Here is an 11496-nt window from a genome sequence, read left to right as displayed (position 1 = left end):
AAAAAAAAAAAAAAAAAGAAAGAAAGAAAGAAACTCTTGCAAACTTGGCCATTTGCACTCTGAAGTGGATATAGTTTTTAGAAAGGTATTTGAACGTGCAGTCCAAAAAAACGCACAAAAATCCAAGAACAATGTAAGTATATATAAAGCAGAAAGATTTCTTTACAAAATCTAGCCCAAGAGAATATGCGTAACCACAAAGTTTAAGAAATTAGACAGTAAGGTGAAATCCGGGAAAATGACTTATATTGATGTTTTTCTATACATTCAAATTGGGAAAAGAAATGTTAGGTAAAATCTAATAATTACTTATCACTAAAAGTAAAAGCAGATGATGAATGGAATACTTACTCCTTAGTCATCAAGCAAAAATGAATGCATAAATTTTACTGTATATACTAAAAGTTAGATTGTTCAATTAAAATTCTAGCACTTGATTATGCCAATTAAGTAATATTTTAGAGTACTAAAAGCTAGTAAAAGCTGAATCAAACCTATATGTAAGTGAGCTGAGATTGAGATCATAAAGGGCTCCTAACTCGTACATTAAGTCCCAGTTGAACCAAAGTCATAGAACTCAAATTGTTTTGATTCAAAGGAACTGTGTATTTTCAGACCAAGAAATAAATATCTAATTGCAGCCTCTTTGTAAGTAAATAAACAAAGTATCCCTTCTAGCCATAACACTGTATGAATCTGGGTAAGGAAAGGTCTGACAATGAATGAATAAAATCTTAATTAGCATTTCTTGGTGTAGAATGTGGCATGAAAATGAATTCAAGTTCTTTCCAGTCCTGACTAGAAAGTACCTGAACAACTAAAATAATAAATTGGGAGGATGGGGCCCACTATTCTGTACAGACTAGGTTATAACTAGATTCTTCTACTGAAACATTATATATTAGGTCCATTATATGGAGTTCTTTTTTTTTTTTTTTTGAGACAGAGTCTCAAACTGTTGCCCTAGGTAGAGTGTCCTGGCATCATACCTCAAACTCTTGGGCTCAAGAGATTCTCTTGCCTCAGACTCCCAAGTAGCTGGGACTACAGGTGCCTGCCACAATGCTGGGCTGTTTTTGTAGAGACGAAGTCTCACTCTGGCTCAGGCTAGTCTCAAACCTGTGCATGCAATCCATCCACCGAGGCCTCCCTGAGTGCTGGGATGACAGGCATGAGCCACCATGCCCAGCTGATACTGAGCTCTTCTTTACCAATTTTATATTACAGATAATTAAGAGAGTTTCAACACAGAAGAATGACATTAGTGACACACTCTGTGCTAAAACAAAGTATACCTGTTTCTGATATTAACATTAATAAACATCTAAACATATATTTTAAAGTATATGTATCAAGCTTTGGTGTGTTGTGGAAAAACTGGCAGAAAATGACCATTATCACAATGAGATAAACCAATTTTATTTATAAATATAAAACGACTATACCATAAATCTATAATTCTATGTATTACATCTCTAAAATGATAGGCTCAGAGTTCTTATATTACCTCTACTGGGTGATGTGAAAATCATGTTTTAAAAGACATACTTAGCATTTATTTAGTAAAACCTGAAATATCTGTACTAAGGTGCTTTTGAGTTATTTCACTTAGAAACGGAGAACCTTAGAACTGGGCATTATACAATTTAAATCCCAACTTACTACTATTTTGATGACTCACTTATCATAGGCTTGAGTAAGAACAGATGTAGGTTGTAATATAAAGGTGAAAAGAATTTTATATTCAAAATTTTCCATTATTCTTAAGTTATGATGAAGACAATATAGGGTAATTTTTATGTACTTTTTAAAAAAACCAACTCTCATTCACTTAAATATATGTGTGTGTATATATATTACACAATATCTTTAGAAGATACCCGAGCCTTTGAATATTATCAACCATTCAGTTATGTGACTGCTGCCATCAAGTGGTAATACTATAAAACTTCAGTTATAAGTACATGTACTCATTTTCTTTATTTGAGAACAGAAGCAGCTACACTGTTATTGAAGAATAAATGCCTCAGTTATAAAATATTCAATATGCATGAGAATGCCGCAAAGTTGCTATGAATAAAAAATAATAATTATTAGGGGCCCTATTTTTGGCTTCATTTAGATTACAGCTTTCTCTAAATGTTAATGTCAAGAATAGATATACGTAGTTTACCTTGCTATTTTATTCTTTAGTTATCTGAGGTGAAGAACACCTTTTTGCCAATTTAATGTGACTCATAAAACAAATGCTTAAAGTTCTCCCAATGTTAGATAAATACATGCAGACCTCTAAATGCCCATATCAATTTTGATTATAATTAATCATTTCAGTTTCCTAATTACCTGTCTTGGTGTTTCACCCAAATAGGGTCTGATTTTAGTTTTAGGAAGTACAACAGTAGAGACAGCATAAGATTATTAATTAAAAGGAACTGGCATCAAATTACTACTCTGACACTCACTAGTTCTATAACTCTTGAGTAAGTCACTAAATTACCTCTTTCTTCAGCCTCAGTTTGCTTGGTTATAAACGTGAGAATTCTACCACCTTTCTCACAAAATTGCTAACGGGGATCAAAATAAATCAAGCCTAGCATAGTGTCTGGAATATAAGCTCTTAAATACTAGCTTTTATACTTTTCATTTCAAAGTGACAATCGCTTCTCCGCCTTTTGGCTAAGATCAAGTGTAGTATCAAAGTGACAGTCAAGGTGCACTAGATTATGAATTCCTTAAGGATAAGAAAAGTATCTTATTTAGTTTGGCACCAACTTCCAGTTTAATTGAATATATGCATTTCTTCACACCTGCTTGAAAATATTCTCTTTTATCCTTTATCACTACCTTCATGTTTTAATTAACTAATTAGAAAGATACATACTCCTAGAGTAATTATCAGGGAAAGCATATACTTTAATATGCACTTAAACTACACAACTTAGACTAGATATAGGTACGATAGGTCACCTATACACTATAAAGACTTGCTACTCATTTGGTCTGCACACCTGAAGCATCAACAGCATTTGTTACAGATGCAGAATCTCAGTCCACACTCCAGACCAACTGAAACAGAATCTACATTTTAATAAGCTCTCCAGATGATTAAAATGCACATTAGACATTAAGAAATACTGATTTAGAAAAACAAAGAAAAAAACTAAAACAAAAAAAAATCAAAAAATTACAACCCTCCCCCAAAAAGAAAAAACAAAAGCAATACTGATTTGAAAGATCTCAATGTGTATCATCCAAGGATATTTCAATACCTATTGCCCTACAAACTCTTATCTTTTGGAGTCTAACAACTAGCCTTATTAATATGTTAGTATGAATAGTTTGTCAAAGTAGTTCTAAGAGCTATCTGAAAGCAGATTATGAGGTAGGAGAGGGCAAGGAGGGGATAGTAGAACGTAGGGCATAGAAAGCAGGCCTTATGTATGGTATGGTTTAATAGTCACCCGAGTTAGACGTTAGAAGAGAGTAGCATAAATGGGTAGATAAATAAAAAGGGATATGGAAGGTTACTTAAATGATTTATTCATGAGACAAAACTAAATACCTACTATACTAGGCAGAACTCAAAATGAATAAAATCATCACTGCCTCCAAGTGTTCAGTCCAGTGAAGGACCAGTATATCTTATCTCACTACACTCGTCTGATAATTACTACAACAGAAGTATGAAGAAAGCAGAGAATAAAATATCTATCTAGAAAGGTCAGTTAAAATTACACAGTAACTAAGTGTTAAAGAAAGAATTCACCAGGAAGGGAAAAGGGGGACACTTCCAGAAGAAAGAAAAGCTTACAGAAGTCATGGAGCAATTAAAGAGCATAGTACACCTGAGAAATACTCTAAGTTTTGGTACGGCTAACAAGAATACATGTAAGGAAAAGGCCAAGGTTAAGGTGGCAAAGAAACCAAATCACAAAATTCTATCTATGTACGCCATGCTGATAAGAAAGAATTTTTTTCCTAATGGCAATGGGGGAAAAAAAAAATCAGTAAACAACTTTGGACTATGAAAAGATCTGATCTGCATTTTAGAAAGATGACCCCAGAAGAGATATAAAGTAGGAGTGGGGAAGCAAGATCAGCTTAGAGGCTCTACAGTGGCCCAAATGAAAACCAAGGCATTGTCAGAGAGAAAAAGCACAGGCAACTGATAAGAGATACTTATGAAAAGTAACTGACAAAGCCTAACAATAACCAATTAAAGGTTAGAAGAGGAAAACTGATTCTTCATTCTAGATATCTCAATACTCTCTTCTTCCTTATCAGAGCCTTTGTTCAAGTTCTCCTTATTTTTCACCATGATTTTTTTATATTACAATTATTCCCCTCATCCTGCCTATCCATAAATGCCAAGGAAATCTTTCTGAAACAGAATTTTGATCATGCCATTCCCTCTTTTAAAATCTTTCAGTTAGCAACTCAAACCTACAGGAAAAGTCCAAATTCTTTACTATAACATTTAAGTCCTATTCAGCCAGAGATTTGAAAGTACTTTTCTAATATGTCACCACTATTGCATTACCCCCTCCCCTACTCTCCTACTGAAATCCTACCTGCCTGCCTCTGCCTGCCTCTTTTTCTCCAACTGTTTTCATCCATTCTCAGCATGCTGCCCTAACTTTTCAACCTCAAACTTAGGGGTAAGCCTGTATTTTTTTGATTTTGCAATCCTAGGGTACATTTTAAATTAAACCTACTGATTCATCCATAATTGAAGCTGGATCAAAGAAATCAGGCTTCAGTTCTGTTCTCTCTCGTCTGTTCTTTGATGGTGGCTAAGGAAAAAAGGGAAGTAAGTTGACATTTGCTGTATCTATAAATCGGATAGTAACTGAAAATATCCAAGTTAAATGTTCACATGGCTTATGTGATTGCAAGTGTACCTTACAATACTTTAAACATTGTATACTCAAACTACAGAATGATAAAAAGTACAAAAACAATTCATTTGCAGTATTATTCTAACAATAAAACTAGAAAACTCATTTTTAAATTTTCCTTTAAAAATCCATCTCTCAAATCATTTTCCCTTCAAGGGACCAAATTACATCAGCAGTTCTCAACCATTATGAGACCCACTGCATTACACTTAAGATTTAATTATTTCTTGAGAATACACCATAGTATACTAAAAAGTAGAATCAAAAGAAGTAGCTTATACTAAGCCTCTGCTTTACTGCTTACTAGTTTTGTCTCCTTGGATAGGCTAACTGTCCAAACTTCGATATATTCAATCTTCTCAACCTACCTCACAAAGTTAATGATACACATAGTAAAATGAAATATGCAGAAACAGTTTATATACTATAAACCTCAATCATATAATTACTAATAAATATACTCATCTATATTTGAACTTTCTCCCCAGTTTAAGTAATTTTACTTCACTATTTGATAATGCAATTTGTCAATAATAGGGTAGTATCAAGTTCATGTATTGTTCTAAAAATGATAAACAAATGGAAAATTATAATACTCTAATTCATAAAACTTTTTAAAAAATTAATAAATAACTATTAAAATACCCTTTGATTTTCATAGCCAAACTGATGTTAAGCAAAATAGAATAGAACCCCCCTACACTGACCACCTGCTTAAGTTGACCTAATTTTCATAGACCAGACATGCAGCACATTACGTATCCATACAGTAGGTCTAGTTCCTTATGTTGACCATCACCACTGTATGTTGACCATTGACCACTTTGTCACAGTCCCTTGGGTAGTAAACATACAGAAAGTTCTACTGTAATACTCTTTATATATTCCTAAACTAATCTTAAAAACAAACAGCCAATTTTTATTATCTTAAACTAAGATCTAACATCCTAACCAAACTCAACTTCTCCTCAATCCCTTCTCATATAGCTAAACCCTTGGCACTATTTTACTTAATATTTCTACAAAACTTATTTTTCATGGTGTTTCTTTACTAAATATCCAACATAATTTCTGAGAGATCTAAATTGAAAATCTTATAGAAATTGTTAAGTCTCTTACCAAGTCTATATCCATAGTGTCAAAATCCATTCCCTCATTAAGATCCTCAATCCTTCCTTCTGAGGACATCATAACATCTTCAACAATTGGTTCTTCATCATCTTCCATTAGGCTAGTGCCACGCCGACTAGAGAAATATAAAACAAAGTCAAGATCTGAACCAATATTGTGACTATTAAAATACAGGCAGCAGTAAGTGGCTCTCTATATTCAAGTATAATGGAAAATGATGAAATTAAAGGTCAGGGAGAATGATTAGGCATTGATCATGTCATCGATGATGTCAAACCCCCAATTTTCACTTGTCTAAAAATGCTAAGAAGTTATATTTATTCTGTATTGCTTCAATACATTTAGCTTTACAGGTCTGATATCCCATATACAAGGTTCAATGAGAATTTCCCACATGGGAACATGTAAGATACCTCAAATCCTTTTTGAAAGTAGGCAGGGTACAAATTAATAAACAAACATAAAACAGAGACCAAAGAAATAACATTTTCAGAATACATATATTTTCATCAATATATAATGCTAATTTTACCCATCACTCACTCATTCATTACCTAATGTGTACCAGGTTCACACTCACTCACACAGTGTCTACTGTGCAAAATGCTTCTACTATGTGCTATGGATGTTAAAAAGGATGAATAAGACATGGTTCCTGCCCTCAAGGAGCGTACAGTCTACTATGGGAAACAGAGATAAACAAATTAATCATGACAAAATGTGATAAATATTATAATACAACTATACATCAAGTGCTATAAAGATATGCTGAAAGAAGAGATTAATTCTGCCTCAGGAAGAAATGAACAATACTTATACCAACACCTGAATTCTTGTGCCCTATGAAACTCAAACTTAAGAAACATATAAAAATGTAAAATAAAAAATTAAGTTCAAAAGCTCTGTATGTTATCACGTAATTACGAAGAATATTTATGTGACAACAAAGTTCACAGATTAGCCCAGATCAGCATAAAGTAGCCAACATAATAGTGAAATTGAGAATGATCTGTTTTCCAGTTTGGCCAACATTAACTTCTTTTCGTATTCAAAGATACTTCCCCCTAAATAAGACCACCAAAACCCTATCAATTATTTATTGAATGCTTACAATTTACATAATACTGTGCTGTGTCTTTTAATTTTTTTTTTCTTGTAGAGTCAGAGTCTCACTCTGTTGCCCAGGCTGTTCTCAAACTCCTGGGCTCAAGTGATCCCCCTGCCTCAGACTCAAGAAGTGCTGGGAATACAAGCCTAAGCCATTATGACCAGCCTGTGCTGGGTCTTAAAACATGTAAAGATAACAAGACATGGCTCGGCGCCTGTGGCTCAACCGGCTAAGGCGCCAGCCACGTACACCTAAGGTGGCGGGTTCGAATCCCCAGCCCGGACCCGCCAAACAACAATGATGGCTGCAACCAAAAAATAGCCGGGCGTTGTGGCGGGCGCCTGTGGTCCCAGCTACTTGGGAGGCGGAGGCAGGAGACTCGCTTGAGCCCAGGAGTTGGAGGTTGCTGTGAGCTGTAATGCCATGGCACTCTGCCCAGGGGGACAGCTTGAGGCTCTGTCTCAAAAAAAAAAAAAAAAAAAAGATAACAAGACATGATGTCTTATCCAGACTATCTGAACAAATCTGTTGATAATAGTCCTTATTTCCTAACAGTTCTGGATAATAAAAAACAACCTTACTATATTTAACAAAGGCAACTGTGAAGGGAAACGTATTGCTTTATCAATGTTACAGAAAACCAGAAATCTATTCTGCATTTTGTGGAAGATACATGATATAAACTATGAAAAATAAGAAAGATTAAGTTGGAACTATTTTCAGTTATAAGGCAGACACCATTACAGAAAAATCATTATAAAATAAAAATATTTTAAATTCCCAGGCAACAAATTACTTATGGTTACTACTACTCCAAGAAATCCACTGGTAAATTATTTCACTAAATAATCCCTTATAGTTGTATAGGGGAGATTATCTATTTCAACTGGGAATTGAAACAAACTATAAACAAAGGAATACTGAAGTGATAAATGGTACTGAGTGATAAGATTCTACACAGGATCTTGGGAACAGGTACAATCTTTTCAGGGGAGAGATATACATCAAATGATTGCATGGCAGAATTCTGGAATATATGAATTTGTGACTGGTTGAAAGCTAAGAAATTAGCTGTAGAATCCAGTCATGAATTAAGAACATGTATTAGGGGAGTGTGGTCACAGAAACAGAGAAAAGGGAATGGAATCAAGTGATAATAATATAGATGATGACCATATTAACTAAGATAGAATCAGGATTTATGTAATAGAGAACACCTCATGTCTCTAGAGGTTCTTAAGACCATTATGGATATAACTAAAGTGAATTTATGTAGGCTACTACTAATATGGTAAAATAATTTAAGAAAATAGGTGAAATTCCTGCCATTTAAAAACCAACAGAACAAAACAAGATATAAATTTAAAAAAGAAGAGGGCAACAATTACTATCTCCCAATTTTAAATATACATCACATTGACTTAAGTACAATGCTTTCAAACTAAAAAATTTAACCAGGGTGGTTAACACTTTACTCCGAATATCAATCAACACATGAAAAACATTATCTGAAGACAGCTTGTCTGCTGTTTCTTTTAGAGTCAAAGCTAATGAAGATTTCAAAAAGTTTTACCAAGTTCTCATACAGAATCCAATAAAAATGAAGTATTTAAAAGGTAAACCACAATTTTTTTAGCACTGAACATTTATTCATTCAATGAACATTTACCTAGCACCTTTTATGTGCCAAGCACTGACAAGCAATGAATGTGGTCCCTGCCCTTGAGGAGCTCACAGTCTAGACAAAGGGACAAACTCATAAACAAATAATTACAATACAATATGGTAAGTGCTGTAAGAAATATGAATATACATAGTGTTATGGGTGCATAGATGATGTAAGTTTCACTTAAGGTGACACTTGAGCTTGTTCTTTTGTCATTATTTTACCAGTTGCCAGGGAATGTGAAATGACACTAAAATGTAGGCAGAGGCCATATATTTTAAAATCTTTGCATGCCATGAGCTAAGGAGTTTGGACTTTATCCAGCAGGAAATGGGGAGCCATGAAAAGTTTTTTTTTTTTTTATTAAATCATAAACACATAGATCATGTACACATTAATGTATTTATGGGGTACAATGTGCTGAATTCATATAGAATTAGGAGCATTTACATCACACTGGTTAATATATATCTCATCTCATTTACTTAATTATTGTGTTAAGACATTTATACTATATACTTAGTAGATCCAACATGTACCCTTGCATTATGCGCCATAGGTGTGATCCCACCATTCACCCTTAAGGTAAGAGTTACATGGTAAGATTTTTATTCAAGAATAGTAATTTCTGATGGCAGGGTGAATGATGGAGTGGTGGGGGAGTGTGAAAGGAGGGGTTTGGTGAGAGGATAAATGGGAGATTTGAGGGAAGAAAACCAGTTAGAAAGCTAAAATAATAATTCAGGTGAGTGATGAGGGCCTGAACTAAGGTGGGGAAATCAATTAAAATGTAACAAAACTATATTTTTAATTCTGTGTACCAAAATAAACAAGGATTCATATTTAAAGTTTTCCAACAGATCAACCTAAGATTAGGCCTTTGGCTAACTAGTTAATATTTAATTTAAAATGTTTGTTTCCTGTTGGAAAAACCAATTTTTAATTCCTTGATTATTTCAGCTTAAGTTACTCTAGAGAGTTTGCTGAAATTTTAAATAAGGCACACATTAAAATATGTTAAAATGAATTAGTGAACTTCCTAGACTCAGACAATAAGGCACTCTCACTTACATGGCATGCTGAAGATTAGTTCGCAGTTTAACATAGCTCATTGCTGCTCTCTCCTGTTGTTGCCTTGCTTCCTCTTGTTGTCTCTGAGCTAACATCCATGTTACCTGCGTGCTTCAAGGAGAATTTTATTCTTCTTTTAACTTAACTTTTTTCTATGTAATTAATAAAGTTATTGTACAGAAAATGATCGAATGAACTTACTTATAATCAAGAGGAGGTTGATGATGTTCGGTCTGCATTGGATAGACACTCATGAAGTTATCCTCAGGCCGTAATCTTTTAGGTTCTCTCATAATGGTGGAGGTGAGTTGTGGTGTCTGCATCATAACAGGGGTGTGCAGTGTTTGTTCTCTGCTTAACCACATACTGTCACTACTACTGCTTTCTTCAGCTGGAAAATAAAAGTAACTGTAATGAAGTTCATTTACTAATTACTAATTTTGACTAATCAGATGTCTAATATAACCTATTCAAGTCAACAAACATCTGTTGCTTTCCATATGCTAGTGCTAAGAACAGGGCCACATAAAGATATGTGAGGCACAGTAGTCTCTGCCTGCCGTTTACAGTCTAGGTGCAAACAAAGAACCAACTAGTCTGGTAAGTAGAGGAGAGAGACAAACACAGGGGGAATAGGAGCAGCAGTGAAAGGGGCCAGAGCACCTTCACTTTTTTTTTTTTTTTTTGAGACAGAGCCTCAAGCTGTCACCCTCGGTAGCGTGCTGTGACATCACAGCTCCACAGAAACCTCCAACTCCTGGGCTCAAGTGATTCTCTTGCCTCAGCCTCCCCAGTAGCTGGGACTACAGGCACCTGTCACAATGCCCAGCTATTTTTTGGTTGCAGCCATCATTGTTGTCTGGCAGCTGGGGCTAGATTCAAGCCCACCAGCTCAGGTGTATGTGACTGGCGCCTTAGTCACTTGAGCCACAGGCGCTGCCTCCGAAACAACTTCTAACTAAAGTTTTGAGTGGGCTGTGAAGGCTTTTCTAAGCAGGGAGAAAAACATAACCAAGAGCACTGAGGCATGAAACAACAAGGACTGAACCATATTAATCTGCTGATATCTGACCTACACAAAGGGCAATTTCATACGGTTCAATCTAACAGTTTGCTACTTCTGAGGCAGGAAGATTCAAAGAGTGGCAAAAGATAATGGTTGGATAAAAAAGCAGGAATCAATTTGTGGAAGATCTTGTAAGCTGTGCTATGGTGATAGGGAACCAGTGCTGAAGATTTTAAGGAAAGGAAACAATTTGGAGAATTACATGTTTTAGTGTGTGGAGGGGCTTATTTAAGAACAGGAAGACTGGTGAGCAAATAGGCCAATCAGAAGGCTAACTACACAGCCCAAGTGAGTGAGAAGGGGTAACAGGGACAGAAACAACAGGAAATTGGTTCCCAATATAATAGGATACAGACTGCTTATCAGGAGATAAGGACCAATTGAAAGGGGGAATAACAAATCCTTATGTACACTAAATGATGGAATGAAAATTATTTTTAAAAACCAGGTTTCACTTGTAAACACTACTTTTTCTTTCAAAATGCTTACCATAATTAATAAAAATCAAATTCACATAACAAGTATTAGTGAACTAACAGTATTTTAAAAATCACTG

General features: G+C 34.8%; 1 protein-coding gene and 1 pseudogene across 5 annotated transcripts in view; one reads left to right on the top strand and one right to left on the bottom strand.

Annotated features, from left to right (window-relative positions):
* The window catches only part of STAG2 (stromal antigen 2), a 171303-nt gene that overhangs the window by 2477 nt on the left and 157330 nt on the right, over nt 1–11496 (bottom strand). For 4 of the 5 annotated variants that reach the window (XM_023508121.1, XM_023508120.1, XM_023508122.1 and 1 more), the window contains 4 exons: nt 10076–10265; nt 9875–9985; nt 6018–6144; nt 4716–4793 (listed from right to left, as the gene is read on the bottom strand). In XM_023508121.1, coding sequence (XP_023363889.1) covers nt 4716–4793; nt 6018–6144; nt 9875–9985; nt 10076–10265 — 506 coding nt within the window. The remainder of the gene's footprint in view (nt 1–4715; nt 4794–6017; nt 6145–9874; nt 9986–10075; nt 10266–11496) is intronic. The other variant, XM_003801894.2, reaches the window with a different exon arrangement.
* On the top strand, nt 2657–2830 carry LOC111722248 (annotated as a pseudogene).

This window comes from Otolemur garnettii, unplaced genomic scaffold (assembly GCF_000181295.1).
Source record: "Otolemur garnettii isolate 467f Iridium unplaced genomic scaffold, OtoGar3 scaffold00224, whole genome shotgun sequence".
NCBI classification, from domain to species: domain Eukaryota; kingdom Metazoa; phylum Chordata; class Mammalia; order Primates; family Galagidae; genus Otolemur; species Otolemur garnettii.
The sequence above is the reverse complement of the archived record's forward strand: the minus strand, read 5'-3'. Positions and strand labels throughout refer to the sequence as shown.